The sequence below is a fragment of the Tursiops truncatus genome, chromosome 20, assembly GCF_011762595.2.
Source record: "Tursiops truncatus isolate mTurTru1 chromosome 20, mTurTru1.mat.Y, whole genome shotgun sequence".
Classification (NCBI taxonomy): Eukaryota; Metazoa; Chordata; class Mammalia; order Artiodactyla; family Delphinidae; genus Tursiops; species Tursiops truncatus.
In genome coordinates, this window is record NC_047053.1 from 33,391,297 (window position 1) to 33,410,434 (window position 19,138).

Sequence of the window (19,138 nt, forward strand, 5' to 3'; positions counted from 1 at the left end):
CATGGACCAGTAGCATCAGCAGCATCTGAGAACTTGTTAGAAATGCAGAATCAGGCCCGCCTCAGAACAACAGAATCAGAGTCTGCATTTTAACAGGATCCCCAGGTGATTCGTATGCACATTAATGTTTAAGAAGCACTGATTTAAAGCATAAATAGATAAATTAAAACCGCCCTTGGAGGGCTTCCCTGGTGGCGCAGTGACTGAGAGTCCGCCTGCCGATGCAGGGGACACAGGTTCGTGCCCCGGTCCGGGAAGATCCCACATGCCGTGGAGCGGCTGGGCCCGTGAGCCATGGCCACTGAGCCTGCGCGTCCGGAGCCTGTGCTCCGCAATGGGAGAGAAAGAAAAAAAAAAAAAAGAAAAAACCCCTTGGAAAGGATCACTGAAAGTGTCAGGAACACAGGAAAGACCAGACCAGAAACACTGAAAATAAACTTCATAAATGTTTCTAAAGTTGGCCTTACTCACTTTTAACCACTAGCAGAAAAAAGGCTGTACAGAGCAACCTGTAACCTTTACAGCCCCACATATGTGCAATTTAACAGGGAGACTGCCAGCAAGCTGTAGCGTATGACAACACCTCCTAAGATTTATAATGTTAACCCAATCAACTTCATTACAAGGACTTTAGTTCCCAAAGGATTCATGAAGGTGTCATATTTTTGAGGTAATGGGAGTAGGAGAATGCAGAAGACGAGATAAGGCAGAGGAAAGATAAATTTTTATCTGATAAAAAAAGATGTATTATTTAAGTAGTTCATTCTTCAAAATACATTACAAATTCCAAAAGCAGTGCTTTATTTCCTTTAAACGTAAACCAAAATTGTATTATAACAAACAGCAGAAGCACTGGAGGGCACCCAAATTACAGATCAGAGGAGTGAAATAATTTGTCCAAGGCAGTAGAACCCAGGTCTTCTAGCTCCCAGGCTCATGTTCTTTCTGCTACAGCAACTGCTAATTTTACAGCCAAGTATTTGCAACTGCTTTTCTGGTCTAGGGGAATATATATTTGCAAATTATGATTTTCTTCCCATAGGTACTCAGTAAAAAGTCAGTTCACTTTTTTCAAACAGGTTATCTCAACAACACGACATTTTCCAAATACTAAAACCAAAGAAATCCTTATTTTTAATAATTCTATGGGGAGGAAAAAAAGTGGTTGTAATACTGTTAAACAAACTCAACTATGGGCTGGGGGGGAGGGAGGTGCGTGTCAGCTATATGTTCATTAGAAACCTTACCTCTTACTTGATGCACAGGAATTAGCTTTCCAGCCAGCATATCATAGACATAAAGAACCTTGCTGTGAGTACTCGTGGCTAAAACCTCTTCTCCATTAGCACTAAAACAAGCTTTAAAGATTGGAAACTTTTCCAAATAGATGCTCTGAATCTTAGGATTTGTTTTTCCATCAACCTATAAGGAAGTACAAATATTCCTTTTGATTATTTCCACAGACCATGTAAGCTGATTGTAAACACCTTTCACTACAAGTCTTTTTTTTAAAATTTATTTATTTATTTTTGGCTGCAGTGGGCCTTCATCGCTGTGCACGGACTTTCTCTAGTTGCAGCGAGTGGGGGCTACTCCTCATTGCAGTGCACGGGCTTCTCATTGTGGTGGCTTCTCTTGTTGTGGAGCAAGGGCTCTAGGCACATGGGTTTCAGTAGTTGTGGCACGTGGACTCAGTAGTTGTGGCTCATGGGCACTAGAGCACAGGCTCAGTAGTTGTGGTGCACAGGCTTAGCTGCTCTGCGGCATGTAGGATCTTCCGGGACCAGGGATCAAACCCGTGTCCCCTGCATTGGCAGGCGGATTCTTAACCGCTGTGCCACCAGGGAAGTCCCTACAAGTCTTCATTTAAAAATGCATACCTGGGGCTTCCCTGGTGGCACAGTGTCTTTCCCTGGAAAGACATTTCTAGGGCATCAAGTGAGTAGAAAGGTGCCACTTTAGGTAAGATGGCGAGGAAAGACATTTCTAGGGCGTCATGTGAGCAGAAAAGTAAGAATGAGGGTTTCCCTGCTGGCGCAGTGGTTGAGAGTCCACCTGCCGATGCAGGGGACGTGGGTTTGTGCCCCGGTCCGGGAAGATCCCACATGCCATGGAGCGGCTAGGACCGTGAGCCATGGCCGCTGAGCCTGCGCGTCCGGAGCCAGTGCTCCACAACGGGAGAGGCCACAACAGTGAGAGGCCCGGGTACCGCAGAAAAAAAAAAAAAATGCATACCTGAAATAGCGATACAGCATTATCTAATCCAGCGACCATCACAACCTGTGCACGAGGATGGAACTGCACAGACGAGATCCGAGCAGTAGTAGGACGTTCAGCATTAGCCTGCTGGCAGTGCTTCATCTACAGAAAAATAAAGCTGGAATTTTATCAATTCGAATGGGTTAACATTATTTTCTTTAAAGCATGAAGACACTATAAAGTAGTTTACAATGCAGAAGAAAGTGCACTGGAAGAGTAACCAGAAGACCACAGCTCTGCTACCAACTAGTATTCTAGTACAGCGCTTTACCATACAAGAATCCATTTTTCGGGGGCTTCCACTACATTGAAAATGCAATTACATAAAAAACACAGTATCGTATGATGTTTTCTTTGTAACCCCTGAAGATAAATTTTTGTGGTGACTACATTTTCAATGGAGGTGAATTCACCCTATGAGGAGCTAAATGAATTATCTGCACAGGGTGGGGAGTGACAGAATCACTCTAATAATTTACCATAATAAGGTCCCCTCTCACCATCTAAATTCGCATGCTACCCTTTTATAATGGGGAAAATTATGTCAAAGAGAGAACTGTTCATTTGGCATATATTTAACTGAACCAAGTGCTGGGTAGGCACTTGGTTACCACAATGAACAAGTGAGACACAGTGATGAGTTAGACAGTAACTAGAGTAAGCCACTTCAGATAGGATGGCAAGGAAAGACATTTCTAGGGCATCATGTGAGCAGAAAGGTGCCACTTGAGGTAAGATGGTGAGGAAAGACATTTCTAGGGCGTCACGTGAGCAGAAAAGTAAGAATGAGGGCTTCGCTGGTGGCGCAGTGGTTGAGAGTCCGCCTGCCGATGCAGGGGACGTGGGTTCGTGCCCCGGTCTGGGAGGATCCCACATGCCGCGGAGCGGCTGGGCCTGTGAGCCGTGGCCGCTGGGCCTGTGCGTCCGGAGCCTGTGCTCCGCAACGGGAGAGGCCACAACAGTGAGAGGCCCGCGTACCGCAAAAAAAAAAAAAAAAAAGTAAGAATGAGTTGGCCACTGGCAGTGCTTAAAGAACACATGGAGGGATGAGCAAGAGCAAGGGTTCAGGGGCAAGAAAGAACTTGGCATGTGCCAGAAACAGAAAGAAGGCCTGTGTGGCATGAGTAAGGAATAAGAGGAAAAGGCATCAGATGAAGCTGAAGACATCGGCAAAGGCCAGATCCTGTGAAGGGCAGTGTAGACTGTGGTAAGGAATTCAGAAGTTTTCAAAGAGCAATGAAAAGTGACAGGACATGATATTTTATTTTTAACAGATCCCTCAGGCTACTATAGGAAGAACAGTTTAGGAAGAAGGAAAGTTGAAGTGGAGAATCTAGCCACAAAGCTGTTGCTATGCACTGGGCGAGAGATGAGAGCAGCATGAACAAGGCTGGTGCCAACAGAAGGAACAAGAAATGCAAAAGGAGGAAGCAAATAACATTCCTAAAAAATTCCTGGGAACATAATTTAATCTTGTTTTTGCAAAAGGTAAAAAACCTAACACAAATATTTACCAAGGCAAAATGATAGCAAGCACATTTAATCCCACAGATAACAGGAATCCATACATTTGTAACTGGGAAGTATATTGGATTTCAGAGGTAATTAGTTGGATTGACCCAATTTTACTGATTCTCACCTTTAAGATTCCTTTAGGAAGAGAGGTTGATGTGGATATGAAATTCCCAGTCCTTTGCAACAAATCATCTTCATCCTCTTCACTTTCATCTAAATCAAACAAACCCATAGGCTGATCTTCAGAATCAATGAGATGGCCATTACCTATCCCAAACATCTATATTTCAAACTTCAACTCCCCTCCCAGTCTCCCAACCTCAATCGTTTTATTTAAGCTGCAACTGGTAAAAGTAAAACAGCAAAATAAATTTGAAGGAGAGGAAAACGATGACAAGACCTCCATGTATATGGTTAAAATCAACGCCTGACTCTGGAACAAAAGACACGCATTCACTACAGTGACTAAAACAACATGAAATGAAGATGAAACGGAGTCAGCATTTAATTTAAAAAGAGAAACTCGTAACAGTGGCAAGATGGGCAACAGGATGAACAGCAGATCCAGCTTAACAACTCACAGGAAAAAGAACTAGAACTTTTAGCTGACTGAAACAACAATGCCAGCAAACTGTGTATCAAAACTTCCAAGAGAGGTAATAGGGCTGCTTTTCCCCTGGAGATGACTGACGATTCTAGTAAAGAAAGCTGAGAAGCTAAGCAGAGTGTTTAAAACACTTGCAGGGTTAAGAGAGCAAAAACTAGTACCAAAAGCCCTCTAAGGTTCCTAAGGAGTCTGGTAAACCACCAGGCTCTGGATTGTTGCCACAAAAGGCTATACATAAAATTAAAGGTGAAATCAAAGAATTACGAGAAAATCTCCCAAGAACGGAAACCCGGCCTTGAATCCTCACACTCTCTCACTAGAATAAGATGTTCTAGGATTGCTAGTGCCCACTGCCCAACCACCTACCCAAAAACAAACATACAAATTCTCTGGAGAAAGATACCATTGTCCTAGACCTCTAGTTAATCAATACTATTTCTCATATACAATGCCCACCACTCAATGACATATAACCAGGTAAATGACAAGGTAAGATAACTTAACTGAAAACCTAAAGAAAAACAAACAATCCTCACAGGAGATCTAGATAATGAAGTTATCAGACATAAAATTTTTAAATATTACATTTAAAACTCATAGAAAAAGAGATCAGGTCTGTGGTTACCAGAGATGGAGGGTAACGTGAGGGGAATTGGATGAAGACAGTCAAAAGGTACCAACTTCCAGTTATAAGAAATAAGTACTAGGGATATAATGTACAACGTGATAAATATAACTCTGCTGTATGTTATATATGAAAGGTGTTGACAGTAAATCCTAAGACTTCTCACCACAAGAAAAAATACTTCTTTTCTACTTCTTTAATTTTTATCTATTTTTATCAGGAGATGATGGATGTTCACTGAACTTATTGAGGTAATCATTTCATGATGTATGTAAGTCAAATCATTATACTGTGCACCTTAAACTTATACAGTGCTCTATGTCAATTATATCTCAGTAAAACTGGAAGGAGGGCTCCCCTGGCGGCACAGTGGTTGAGAGTCCACCTGCCGATGCAGGGGGTCACGGGTTCGTGCCCCGGTCTGGGAGGATCCCACATGCCGTGGAGCGGCTGGGCCCGTGAGCCATGGCTGCTGAGCCTGTGCATTCGAAGCCTGTGCTCCGCAACGGGAGAGGCCACAACAGTGAGAGACTTGCGTACCGCAAAAAAAAAAAAAAACAAAAAACAAACTGGAAGGAAAAATAATAATAAAAAATAAATAAAATAAAAAATTTATGTTTAACATATTAGAGATAATGAAAGGCAAGACTCAGAATTAAGCCAGAGAACTAGACTATTAAAAAAAAAGAACCAAATGGAAATTCTAGAACTGAAAAACAGTAATTAAAACTAACACCCCAGTGGATAGTGTTAACAGGATATCAAAATTACCTGAAGAGAGAATTAGTGGTCTGGAAAAAGGATCAGAAAAAAATATCCAGACTAAAGTACAGAAAGCAGAAAGACAGAAGATACAGAAAAGAACACAGTCTACAGCCATACCACCCTGAATGCACCTAATCTCATCAGAAAAGAACAAAGAATGTTTTAAAAAAATTTTTTAACATACATGTAATTGGTATCCCAGAAGGAAAGAAAGAATGGAACAAAAACAACGTGTGAAGAGATAACAGGCAAGAATTTCCAAAACTTAGAAAAGACATGTAGCCAGATTCAACAGCACCTATGAAGACCAAGCAGAATACAAAGCAAGCTAAAAACACTGGAATACTGTGGCAGGGGGCTGGGGGGTGGGGGGTGGGGGTGAATAAATTGACAAAACAGCAACAATAAAACTCCATAATATTAAGGAATTACTACTGATTTCTGAAGGTGTATGATAATAGCATTATAGCTGTGTTTAAAGGGAGGAGTACTTCTCTTTCAAAGATGCTCAATCTAGGGACTTCCCTGGTGGTCCAGTGGTTAAGACCCCGTGCTTCCACTGTAGGGGGCACAGGTTCAATCCCTGGTCAGGGAACCTGCATGCCAGTGGGCCAGTGGGGGGGAGGGGAAGGTAATTCAGGAAAAAAAAAAAAAGATAATCTAGTATTTACAGATAAAAACAAATAATACGTTGGAGATAACCGTGAAGCTGGGTTGTAGTCACCACTCCGCCAATAAGTATACCTTGGACAAGTCACTTCTATCTTTTTGAACTTTACTACTGTCATATGTACAATTAAGGTATTAGACTTGGATATCCCAGATAGTAACAGACTGGCTAACTGTTGACCTAATTCATTTCCTTTTTCTCCTGGGCACAAAGACAAACTATATTTCCTCGTATTGCATGCAGTTAGTGTGGCCTCATGACTGAGTTCTGGCCAATAAAATGTAGGTGAAAGTATCACGTACCACTTCCAGGACAGGACAATAAAAACTTCCCTTGGTGAGTTCTCTCTCTTCTCCTATAAGTCAACTGGTGGTCAATATCCTAGGCAACATTGGAAGAGCCAGCCTGAAGATGGCAGAACGTCTATAAACTTGGGTCCCTTAAGTAGAGCATCACCTTCTCACCACCTCAATTGTACTCATAGGAAAAAAAACAATTCTATTGGATTAAGCCACTGGGATCTGGGAGATTTCCTGCTTCAATGTCAGCATAAACCTAATCTATATCTAAACTGCTATAGTTCTATGAATCCAATATTCTAAAATGGATAATAAAATTATATTTCATCCAGGGCCAAAAAAAAAAAAAAAAAAACAGTGACAGGACAAGATGATTAACATATTTAAAAAAACCCGGAAAGACATTTCTCAAATAACAGAAGACTTTTATATGAAAGAGAGATAAGATTATATCTCTTCGAAAGGTAGGACTACAGTGTAGGGAGGCTAAATTTCAATAGTAAAAAAATTACAATTAGTTTTTAAAGAGAAGAAGAAAAGAGGAAGAAATAGTCTAATAAAGAGCACAACATTATTTGAAATATTTAAGCAGAGGCTAAATTATCATCTAACAGATGTTATAGAGAAGTTTCTTGCAGGAGATAAAGTCGGGCTACATCACTAAGAGTCCTTCAACCTCTAAAAGTATCTGGTTGGAAACCAGAAAGTAAGTTTCTACTTAATAACAGATTGAGTTTTCTAACAGAATTATATAAAACTGGCTCCTTGGAAGGGCTCTCTATACGTGAATACCATGAAGACTGACATGGGTGGGGAGATGGGAGGGAGAGGTGATGATGATAATCAAACAGAGGTTCATCAGATACCAAAGATGCTAAGAAAGGAGCTCCTGTATTACAATGGGAGGATATACTCTGGAGTTCCTCAAGGATTTCAGAAGTCAATGCCAAGGCTAAAATTTATAACTCCAAGAACTCAAATCAGATCTTGGCCAAACCATCCATATAAATAATATCTAAACTCAAAGATCTAAACAGCAGAAAACAGTTTTGGTACAAGTCAAACTTAAAATCTGCAGTTGAAAAATAGGTTTTTAGAAAGTGAATAATCATCTGGGCCTAACCTGACATGTGCTCCCTAGAAAGACATTCCATTTCCTAGTGGATAGCTAGATCAGCTGCTCATGTCTTTGGAAGGGGCTCTGAATCAAGAAATAACACTACTACTTATTTTTTACTTAATCTATGCCATAATGTAACACAGTTCTGTTGAGGAAAAACATCATAAAATCCATCCATTATTGTCTCTACAAGTAAAGAATATGCTACTAAGTACCTCTTACACTATTGTAGAAGAGCTTCCTTCAGAGAAATGATAGACTTCAAAACCAGACATAAAAAAAAAAAAAGACATATTTCAAACACCAGGTTTTAACAAGCCTCGTGAGAAACCTCAAACAATAACAGAACAGGAATAGGAATCTATTTACCAACTTAAACAGAGGTGTCAACACTCACCATCTGAAGATGTTTTCCGCTTATTGGTTTCTGCCCAGGCAGGTACTCCCCCCATGGCATGCTGAAATCTAAGCAAAAATGTAAAAATAAAATATTGTAGTGACCACTGTATTTATATAGAGTTTAATACATTTCAAGAATATAGGTCAGAGCATGAATAGAATCTCTTCCAAAGAAGTTATCATCTTTCAGAACAGAAGGGCTACTCACACAGGATAGTCCTAAATTGGTAATAACCACCTGGATACATATTTGTTGTTATTTATTTACATCTAGTTACATAGTTGTCTTATTTGCACATATCAACACACCAGATTTGGTGACTAAGTAAAGAAATAGAAATCTCTTTGTGGTTATAAATCAATGCTATAGTACACAGAGTACACAAAAGAATACAAGAACATGTCTGAAAGAAAACAACCAGATTGGTAAAATAAACAAAACTTCATCATATATCCTTTGCATAAAATGGGAGCATTTCATCCTGGAAAAAGTAAGCTTCAGGAGAAGCATGACAGTTATATTCTGAAGGGCTGGTATTTGGAAGCCTGAAAAGAATCTTTCTGTTTAATGCAGAATCACAGACAAGTCCACCAAACTAAGCCATAAGTAACTAGAAGACTGGACAAAATATGTGAAACTATTTTCAGAAATTGGACAACAGGCAACATAGGACTATGATCTCTAAGAGAAGAAAAATAACAAGGTGAGCAATGCCATTACTGGGATTTTCCCCTCAAGGCATTTTTATAAGACCCTGACACAGAAACAAGGAGAAAAAGATCAGACTTGAAAGAGGCTGAAACAACACGAATTTGAGGGGCAGTCAACTGTAGAAGAAAAAGAGAAGGAGCTCCAGAAATCTGCACAGGGGTCCACAGACACTTCTTCTGAATACTAAACTGCACACTCATAGGATGAAACTCCATGAGGTCAAGCAAAGAACTACTAGGGGTCTGTAAGTTGCACAGAACCAAAACTCAGACATTTGAGTTCAACCAGTCAGAGGAAGGGTCCTTACTGAACACTCAGGGCATTCAGGAGAGATCCCAGGAAGGTCATAACTTAATAATGGGGCTAAACCAGCCTAGAATAAATGCTACTGTAGAAGAAAGCTAAAAACAAATCCTGAAAGGATCAAAGTGATTTCCAAGTCAATTAACTGCCTGCCAAGGCAAAGTTCAACACACATTAAAAGCAAAAAACAAAATCCAGACACTGAACAACATTCACACTGCCCAGAGTCCAATCAAAATTACTAGATATACAGAGAAGCAGAAAAACATGAACCATAACCAGAAGAAAAAGCAGTCAACAGAAACAGAAATGACCGACCTGACAGAATTAGCACACAAGGACTTTAAAATAGCTAATACACACAAAAAGGAACAAAATTGTGCCATTTGCAGAGATGTGGATGGACCTAGAGACTGTCATACAGAGTGAAGTAAGTCAGAAAGAGAAAAACAAATACCTTATGCTAACACATATATATGGAATCTAAAAAAAGAAAAAAGGTTCTGAAGTACACAGAGGCAAGACAGGAATAAAGACGCAGACAGAGAATGGACTTGAGGACACGGGCAGGGGGAAGGGTAAGCTTAGACAAAGTGAGAGAGTCGCATGGACATATATACACTACCAAATGTAAAACAGACAGTTAGTGGGAAGCAGCCATATAGCACAGGGAGATCAGCTCGGTGCTTTGTGTCCACCTAGAGGGGTGGGATAGGGAGGGTGGGAAGGAGATGCAAGAGGGAGGAGATGTGGGGATATATGTATAGCTGATTTGTTATACAGCAGAAACTAACACACCACTGTAAAGCGTTTACACTGCAATAAAGATGTTAAAAAAAAATAATATCATTGATTATATTTAAATGGTGGGATTACAGGTTTTTTCCAAAGTTTTTTGTACTTGATTCCTTCTCAGGCCCCCATACTAAAACTTAATCATGTCTTCCAAGAACAATGCTCTTCCAATTCAAAATGGAAATCTGACTACCCAAGAAGCCAAAGACTGAGCAAATCAAAATACTGGTTATAAATACATCTTGGCAAACCTATAAAAAAGGACACTTACTCTTCCTTAAGTCTCTTTTGAAGCTCATCTTTTGAAAGTTTATTTTCACTGGCATTTTTCATCATATCTTTCCGAAAACGATTGTTCATCATGTCAACCCTATAAAAAAAACAGAAAACAGCATGCTTTCAATAACTTAAAGAATCAACATAAATAGTTGCTGCCTTTAGTATTTTGAGCAAACAACACAGGTCAAGATTTATAAGATGTGGAACATCTCCAATGCACATTCTCCATTCTTCCCGAAACAAAAAGGAATCTCCAATATTTCGGATCATCTAGTTTACCCTTTGAAGAGCTATTTCAAATTCACAATTACTTATCTAGACACAGCTTATGCCATTCACCAAAATAAATTCCAGGTAAATCAGAGTTAAATACAAAAAAACATAAAAAAACAAAACCCAAACCTTAAAATACTGTGAAGGAAAAATACAGGCAAATATTTCTCTCTGAAGAACTTTTTACTAAAAACAACAGCAAAAAAAAAAAAAAAGGAAAAGTGTCATAGACTTCACTACATCAACATTAAAATATTCTGTGCATCAGACAACATTAAAACAAACTTAAAGGCAAACAAAAAGCTAGATAATGTGCAATAAATTTGACATATAAAGGTTTGAAATTCTCAATATGCAAGGAGCTGATATACTAAAATCATTAATAAACAGTCTCATCTGCCATTTGCAACAACATGGATGACCCTGGAGGACGTCAAGCTAAGTGAAATAAAACAGACATCAAAGAGAAGTACTGCATAATCTCACTTACATGTGGAATCTGAAAAGAGGAATACGTAGAAGCGAAGAGCAGAATGACGGTTACCAGGGGTGAGAAGGTAGAGGAAATAGGGAGATGTTGGTTAAAGGGTACAAAGCTGCAGTTACGTAGCATGACTGCAGTTAATGACAATATTATACGCTGGAAATTAGCTAAGGGAGTAGATTTCAGGGGCTCTCACCACAAATAAAAATGGTAACCATCTGAAGAAATGGAAATGCTAATTAGTTCACGTAACTATAGTAATAACTTCACTGTGTATACATATAGCAAATTATCATGTTGTACACCTTATGTACAATTTTTATTTTAAAAATAAAAAAACAAAATGAAAGTCTCCAGTAGACAAATACGCAAAGACATAATGGAGACTACTTTAAGAAAAACCAACGACTAATAGTTTTCTCAACACAAGTTAGATGTTTCCTACCCTAAACTGTCACCCTAAACTGACAATGTCTGAAAAAAGAGAAATCATTGCTTTTATTTTTTTTTAAGATTTTTTTGATGTGGACCATTTTCAAAGTTTTTATTGAATTTGTTACAATATTGCTTCTGTTTTATGTTGTGGGTTTTTGGCCGCAAGGCATGTGGGATCTCAGCTCCCCCACCAGGGATCGAACCCGCACCCCCTGCACTGGAAGGCAAAGTCTTAACCACTTGGACCGCCAGGGAAGTCCAGAGAAATCATTGCTTTTAAAATGGAGTGAAACGGACACTTTTCAACGGAAAGGTAAATTAGCAGAACCTCAGGGTCAGCCTGGCAGTATTTATCAAGAACCTTAAAAATGTCTGCTCTTTGACTAAGTTCATCTACCTCAAAGAATCTTTCTTAAATAATTTTAAGTAGAAAAAGATTTATGCATAAAGATGCTCATCTCAACATCAATCTTTTTTTTTTTTTTTTTTTTTTTTTGCGGTACACGGGCCTCTCACTGTTGTGGCCTCTCCCATTGTGGGGCACAGGCTCCGGACGCGCAGGCTCAGCGGCCATGGCTCACGGGCCCAGCCGCTCCGCGGCATGTGGGATCTTCCCAGACCGGGGCGTGAACCCGTGTCCCCTGCATCGGCAGGCGGACTCTCAACCACTGCGCCACCAGGGAAGCCCAACATCAATCTATTAAAAGGAAAAATATTTATCCAACGATAGCTACGTAAATTATGGTTAAATCATATAATGGACTATAATACATCCATTTTAAAATGTTTATAAAGGTTTTTTTTTTTTAATTGGGGAAAATACTTGCAATACAATACATTCTCATCTTAAGGTACATATTGTACATTATGGCTAACTTTTTTTGGTCTTTTCTCAATTTCAGGCATTGTGTTAAGAGCTCTACATACACTATTTAATCTCAAGAGCCTTCTGATATAGTTACTATTATCCCTATTTTACACATGAGAAAAGGTAGGTTCCAAACTTGCCAATGGTCAGTTAGGAACTGGCCAAACTAGGAGGCAAACTCAGGTCTGACCCCAAACACTGTGCTCTTTTAGCTTTTCTATACAGCACAGAAGAAAGAGGGAGAGATGTATGCCAACATGTTAACAGTGGTTCTCCCTCGGTGATGGGATTATGAATGATCTTTGCTATACTTTCCAGTATTTTTCAAGTCTTCACGTACTCACATATTCAGAAAGAGAACTTTCTTAAAACCTGCAAAGTAGCTTTTGAAGAATCAGGGACTCCAGAAGAAAAATTAGGCAACCTACATCTCCTCATCTTCATCTTCTTCATCCAACCAAACTGGCTTCTTCTGAGGTGGAAAATTATCTTTTGCTTCATTCTCCACTTCAGAGTCACCTGAGTCTTCTTGTACTTGAACCTAGAAAAGACAAAATACCCACAAGCACTGAGTCTTTCATACCCCATGGTGGCAGACTTTGCAGAATAGTGGCTTGTAGAATGCTTTGTTTTTATGGCTCTCTTATCAAATTATGGGACAGAATGCTACCACAGCAAATGCTGGAGATCGAACAGAAAATGAGGAGATTAGAGAATGGCACCCCCCGTTGGACACATGAGGTAAGATTGGAATAGTCAGAGTCAACTTGCTGAAAGGAAAAAACCAAGTAAGACAAGTAAAAAAGGTAAGTTGACAGATGAATAAAGGAGCAGGGAAAATCACAGAACTACAGAAATCACAGGACCAAAGGCAGACACCAAAGATAAAATAACATGACTGAATGTCATAATTAAGTCATATTTCATATTCATAAACATACTTCTCCACTTTTCTTAACTGTTCTTGACCCCTCACCTCCTCAAGAAACTTTATACTACCCAAACAAATCTAAATCTAGACCACAGAATTTCACCTGAAGTGAGCTTGAGAGCTTTCCCAAAACCACATGATAGAAATGTCCAAATGATTTCTACTTGCTGTATTATTGGCCTATGATCCTTCAAAGCCCAACAAACCCCACCTCACTTAAACTGTTTCTTTTCCCGAATTGGAAACTGTCACACAGTTCAGCATTTTTCCAGTAGCATTTCTCTATCTCCCAACTAGATTCTGCAACCTCTCCCATAAGCACCCAAATGAGGTTCTGGCAATCAACTGATACTTGCTAGGTCTGCATTCGCTTATCAAACTGAGTAATTCTCAGTAAGGCTTTGCTTGACTACCCTATGTAAAATTTCACAGGCTCCCTCGACACACGCTTATCTCCCTTTTTTGAACGCCTTTATTTTTTTTTTCCTTCAGCACTTCACTGATATAACTTGAATTTTATCTTCTGCCTCTGCCACTAAGTATCCAAGCTCCAAGAAGGCAGGGATTTTTGTTAGTTTTCGTCCACTGCTGTTTCTCCTCTAGTGCCTAGAAACTGCCTGGGACTCCCTATATTGGAAGAAAAGACAGGTATAGGATTAAAAAAAAAAAAAGCAAAAAGCATGCAAAAAAATTATAATCAATTAATCATGCAGGGTTTGCACTGCCAGGAGAAGTATCTGGCGCCAAACTGGCTCACAAATATTACTTTAATAGACGAATACACGGTCACTCTCAAAAGCTGGCTTATCAACCACTCGATGTGGTTGTTAAAACAGACTCCCAGGCCTGTGCCCACAAATTCTGATTTCACAAACGAAGTGGAACCCCTGAATCACAGCAAAGTATTGAGGCAGGCGATTGAATGACCAAGAGAGAAGAAACACTGAGTCTGGGGAGAAAACAGTGGAACTGAGCCACTGCCACTAATCGAAAGATGCTCACGATTAGTTGGCTAAACGAATATGTGTTGAGCGCCTGCTGCATACCAGGCTCAGTGGCTCCCTCGGGGGCGGAGAAAGGCGCGGTCTCCGCCCTCCCGGGACTTTCAGTCTGGCACCCCGCGGCGCCCGCATTCCCGGTTCCCTCCCACCTGAACGCTCCCCTGCGCCACAGGTCGCCCAGGCTCCGCCCTCGGAGGCACACCGCCCACCGAGCGCCCAGCCCGCACGTCGCGGCCTCCCTTACCCGCGGGCCCCGCAGACGCCGCAGCAGCGCGTCCTCGTCGTCCACGACGTCGCCGAAGACCAGCTCCTCCAAGCACCGCTCCACGGCCGGCTTGCCCTCCTCCAGCGTCTGGCGGTTCCGCTGCCGGAGCCGTCTCTCCTCCTCGGCCGCGACTACGGCGGCCGCCGCGCGCGGCCGGGCCGGCGATTTCCGCTGAAATGAAGGAGCAGCCTTTTGGAGCGGCCCGTCCGGCCCCGCGGCTCTATCGTCCGGCCTCATTCGGGTCTTCCGGTCTGGTCTCGCTCCGGCTCTCCGGTCCGGTCTCGTTCGGCTCCTCCGTTCCGGCGGCATGGTTCGGTTTGAGAAGGAACGCAGGTGCTCACGTGGATCCTCACTGCGCGTGCGCCGAGGCCCTTGCTTTCCGTAGCGGCTGAGGCCACAGGGGGCCGGAAAGAGGCTGCACCGCCCTGTGAGCACGTGACCAGCACTGTCCCCCTTGTGTAACGCCCATCCCCTCACGAGCCCCTCCCCGTGTGGGAGTTCCTCCGAGAGAACCAATCTTCCGGGTGGAGGGGGAAGCGGCGTGACTGGAGTGGAAATTTTTTTCCAACACAACTTCGCAGCTGCAATTGATTGAAAGGAGCGCAAGAAAGCCAGGGTATAAACTGAGATGACAGGCTAAAACTGCTACTCTTCTTCCTAACTTTTTAACCACTCGACTTACACGAGCCCAATCGCCTTTTCCACCCCTTCGTCTTGGTACGGCCCTTGGAGTACGGAGCCTGCAGAGGGTCCCACGCTGGAAGACAGACGGAGGGTATGTAGGGAAGTGGGCCAATCGGGGCGCGGGTCACGGCGCAGGCGCGCTGGGGAGGGAGGGCTATGCTAATGTTGTTGATATCCTGGGGCCACCCGAGTTAAAGGGGGGAAATCCGGGGGCTGCCGCCGCCGCCACCGGTCTGGGCCCAGTCGGGGCCCCCCTGTAGTCGCCGTAGTCCCGGGGAGAGGCGCCTGCCCCCAGCTCGGGAGGGGGCGCCGCGGGTCCGGGGAGCACGGACAGCCCCTACCCATGAGGCCCTGATGGAAAACACAAAGGATCTGGTGAGAGCCGAGCGCGGCATCTGCTTTGTGTGCCAGGTTGGGGGGACGCCGGCAGCCCCCCGACCCCAGGAACCCCTGCAGCCCCCTGACCCCGCTCCCAGGCCTGCTTCTCCATCCCACGCCCCCTCCACCTCCGGAGCCCCCTCCCCCTACCGGCCGTTAAACGATTCGGGGGTTCCCCTCCCCCCATCCCCGGACTCATCAGGGTTCTCTCTATCCTCTTTACTTTTTGGAAGAAAAATTTTAGAAGAAAGTTCTCTTCGTTCCGGTCTCCCGTGCCCCTTCAGCTCTGGCTTGGGGAGAAAGGCTGGATTTGAGACTTCCTTTTTTGGCCGCCCAAGAATCGGGGAGTGGAGTCTTCACTTCTCCCAAGGGGGCAGAGTTTTGGTGCTTTGCAGGGGAAGGCGCCTCTCGGCTGTGGGGCAGGTGCCACGAGGCGTTTCGCACGTGGAGGTGGAAAAATTGAAAGGGGGCGGGGTGGGCACGTGTGGGATGGGAGAGGTGGGAGTGGTGATTGGGAAGCCGCCGCCTATTTAAAAGGGTTCTAGGTCGGTGGGCTTTTACGACCGTTGCGTTCTCTTTTGTGAAATAAGAATCCTAACATTTCAGAGTCGGAAGAGACATTAGAGGTCACCCAAAGCAGCCGTCCCCTGTGCAGCCTCTCTGACAAGTGGTAGGTAGCCTGGCCTCTGCCTAAACCCCTGCAAACACTGAGCGCTCGCTGCTGCCATGGAAAGCCCTTGCCGTTCAGTTCTGATTGTTGTCTGCCTACCCTTATTAGACTCTTTAGACTCATTCATGTCCTTATTAAGTGGATTCCCTTTTTACTTCTCAAATTTTCTCTCACATTCTCCTCACCCACTGCTCATTGGCCTATATTTTGTGTGCCAGGAAAGAACAGCAGGGAAGTGGGGGAAGGAGGGCTTGAGAGATAGTGAGGGCCGTCTGAAAACTTTGTTTTGTTACATTTGTCAGTTCAAATGTGCTGGCTTCTATGTCTGAGAATGGTTGATATTTTTCTACAGGAAGTTTGGGAAATAGGATCTGGGAATTTCATGGCTGTTTTCTCTCACTAGTGCATCTTTTTAAAGTTAGAAATTTCAGCATTCTATCTCAAATCACATTTCTCGTTGCCTAAATCACTTTCCCTAAGGGATGCCTAAATTGCCTCTTGGAGATAGTACCAAAGCTGTTAGAAGCATCTCCTGGTAGAGGGATGATCAGAAGAACTGCACTCCCCACCACCACCTCCTTTTGACCTGTGTTTTCCTTTCAAGCTGGGCTTCCTGCTTGGGGCCCCTCCTTCACAATACATTCTCTTTTTCGTTTCCAATTTTTAATGAGATATGAAATTTTTGCAACACTTTAATATTTGCCTAGAGTTTGCAATATTTTTCATGCTTCTTGTATTAGTATACATCAGTAGTTATCACTCGGTGGTTTAGATAGTTCAGTTCTACTATTGTCCCTTAGCATTTTTCTAATACTCTCCTTCATTTGGTGAGCTATGCTGCTTCCAAGAGAAGTTTTATTGGCCTAGGAATCTTGGGGGCACATGTTTTCCTCTTCCTAATATGGTGAAGTGGGAGTCAAGACGTAACAGATAAAATGTAGAGGTAACGAATCTAGTATAAAAGCCAGAGAATGAATTTTACTTTAAACTCCCAGTCCCCCGGTTAAAATGTTAGAGCACAGAAATTGTTTTCTCTCCCCCTTTTATGACTTGGAGACTGTTGCTCTGCTCTAATGTGCTTACACTGTATTTTTTTTCATTTGTTTACCTCTACACCGATGAGTCTTTAGAAAGAAAATAGCTGTCTTTTTTTGCACCACCTCCCTCCCTGAATAACAAGTAGCTTCTACTTATGTAGAACCCCATACTCCACGCTTCTGGGTGACTTGCAAATTATGGCAAAAACTGTCTGAATAAGTATCTGTTCATAAGTATCTTATGTTGAACCATGTTTTTTAACTGTCCAGTTTTTAATTTTGTACACACTTTGACATGTGATATTTTCTCTAAATCTAGTCACTGAAAGTTAACATGGGAATGAATACTAGATACTGCTAAAAGTTAATGGAGCTGCATAATTCTGTCTTGAAAGTTTTCATTAACGTGAAATTCCCAAGTTCCTGTTCACTTTAAACATGAACTGTCATGACTTAAGCTGACTGACTTTGGAGACGTTTGCATTCTAAACATACTAGACAGGAATGACTGGTTTTATTTTTAAAGAAGACACTACTGTATATTTTTATGGCTGGTTATATGTTGATTTAATTAGTGTCTAAACCTTTTCTTAGATGTTCAGAGGCTTCAAACCCTCAGTTTCATCAGAAATTAAAACTATTTAAATTGTTTTAAATGTAACATAGTTGTCAAAGGAAGGTTAAACTATAGCTTAGAAGTGAAAACAACCTATTAATGTTATAAATACAAAACCACTAGATTACTGAAAGCCATGAGTTCTCAGTGATTTGAGTGACCACATCCTAAAATTAGACAAGTCACTATTCTTTTGGTTGCTCTTTGTTTCTCAATTGTTCATCTTTAAAATGTTTGCTAAGTAAGATTTAACTTTTTCATATTTATAATGTTAAGGTAAGCCAATTATCATTAGTTTCAGAGTTTCAGATCCAAAAGAAAGATAAAAACATCAGGATGGTAAAAGAGGAAGGAGTTAATAGTTAAACTAAGATATGCCTCCTAACACTAGGGTATTCTTAACTGTCCAAGGCTACTTTTAATTTTATACAAAAATTGCAAATTGTTTGATTTTAGTCATGAATTTTAAATAAGCCTTTGTTTTTTTAGGATTTTTTTCCCATAAATTTAAAATTTCTTACTGCAACCCACAAGGAAGGGTGGAAAGAAAACAATTCCCATTTGAATAAACCCTAAATTTTTGGGGATGAAGTGATGCAGTATGAGGGACACTGGCAGATTAGGTTAGCATTTCAATTCTGCCACTAAATAACTTCATATGCCTTGTTGGACAAGATTCTATGCCTCAGTTTTCTCATCCTTAGAGTGGAAAGGTTGGTCTAGAATTAACATTATCCAATAGAACTTTCTGAAGTGATGGAACTGTCCTATATCTGTGCCATCTGTATGGTGGCCACTAGCCACATGTGGCTGTTGAGCACTTAAAGGGTAACTAGTGTGGCTGAGGAGCCCAATTTTCAATCTCATTTAATCAGGTGTAAATTTAAATAGCCACATGTCTGCCACACTGGACAGATAATAGAACAGTGTTTTCCAAGCTTAGCTCATCACCACAATCACCTCTTGGGGATCTTATAAAAATACAAAACCTCCCTCTTGTGGGTGATCAATCAGTAGGTCTGCAGTGGAGCCTTCTTCAGAAAGGTTTATCAGATTGGTTAGAGCAATACTGCATGAGAAGATTTCTGAGCTCCCTTCTAGTTCTCACTTTAGTATTGATAACTTAAAATGTAATGTAGTAGAAATGA

At 41.8% G+C, this 19,138-nt stretch overlaps 2 protein-coding genes across 21 annotated transcripts in view; one reads left to right on the plus strand and one right to left on the minus strand.

Annotated features, from left to right (window-relative positions):
- Positions 1 to 14,914, minus strand: part of UTP18 (UTP18 small subunit processome component) — a 39,336-nt gene extending 24,422 nt beyond the window's left edge. For all 8 annotated transcript variants that reach the window (XR_002178169.3, XR_012328699.1, XM_073797938.1 and 5 more), the window contains exons 1-7: positions 14,585 to 14,914; positions 12,837 to 12,949; positions 10,341 to 10,439; positions 8,258 to 8,325; positions 3,899 to 3,987; positions 2,236 to 2,361; positions 1,248 to 1,422 (exon numbers count right to left, since the gene is read on the minus strand). Coding sequence is in view for 6 of the 8 variants with exons in the window: in XM_073797938.1 (XP_073654039.1) it covers positions 1,248 to 1,422; positions 2,236 to 2,361; positions 3,899 to 3,987; positions 8,258 to 8,325; positions 10,341 to 10,439; positions 12,837 to 12,949; positions 14,585 to 14,914 (1,000 nt within the window). In the remaining 2 variants the exon portion in view is untranslated. The remainder of the gene's footprint in view (positions 1 to 1,247; positions 1,423 to 2,235; positions 2,362 to 3,898; positions 3,988 to 8,257; positions 8,326 to 10,340; positions 10,440 to 12,836; positions 12,950 to 14,584) is intronic.
- Positions 14,915 to 15,149: 235 nt separating this feature from the next.
- The window catches only part of MBTD1 (mbt domain containing 1), a 69,647-nt gene continuing 65,658 nt past the window's right edge, over positions 15,150 to 19,138 (plus strand). For 3 of the 13 annotated variants that reach the window (XM_019944365.3, XM_019944366.3, XM_019944367.3), the window contains exon 1: positions 15,426 to 15,664. In XM_019944365.3, coding sequence (XP_019799924.1) covers positions 15,644 to 15,664 — 21 coding nt within the window. In that variant the 5' untranslated portion in view covers positions 15,426 to 15,643. Of the gene's footprint in view, positions 15,381 to 15,422; positions 15,665 to 16,273; positions 16,338 to 19,138 lie in introns of those variants that run through there. The other 10 variants (XM_033848216.2, XM_019944371.3, XM_033848215.2 and 7 more) reach the window with 8 other exon arrangements.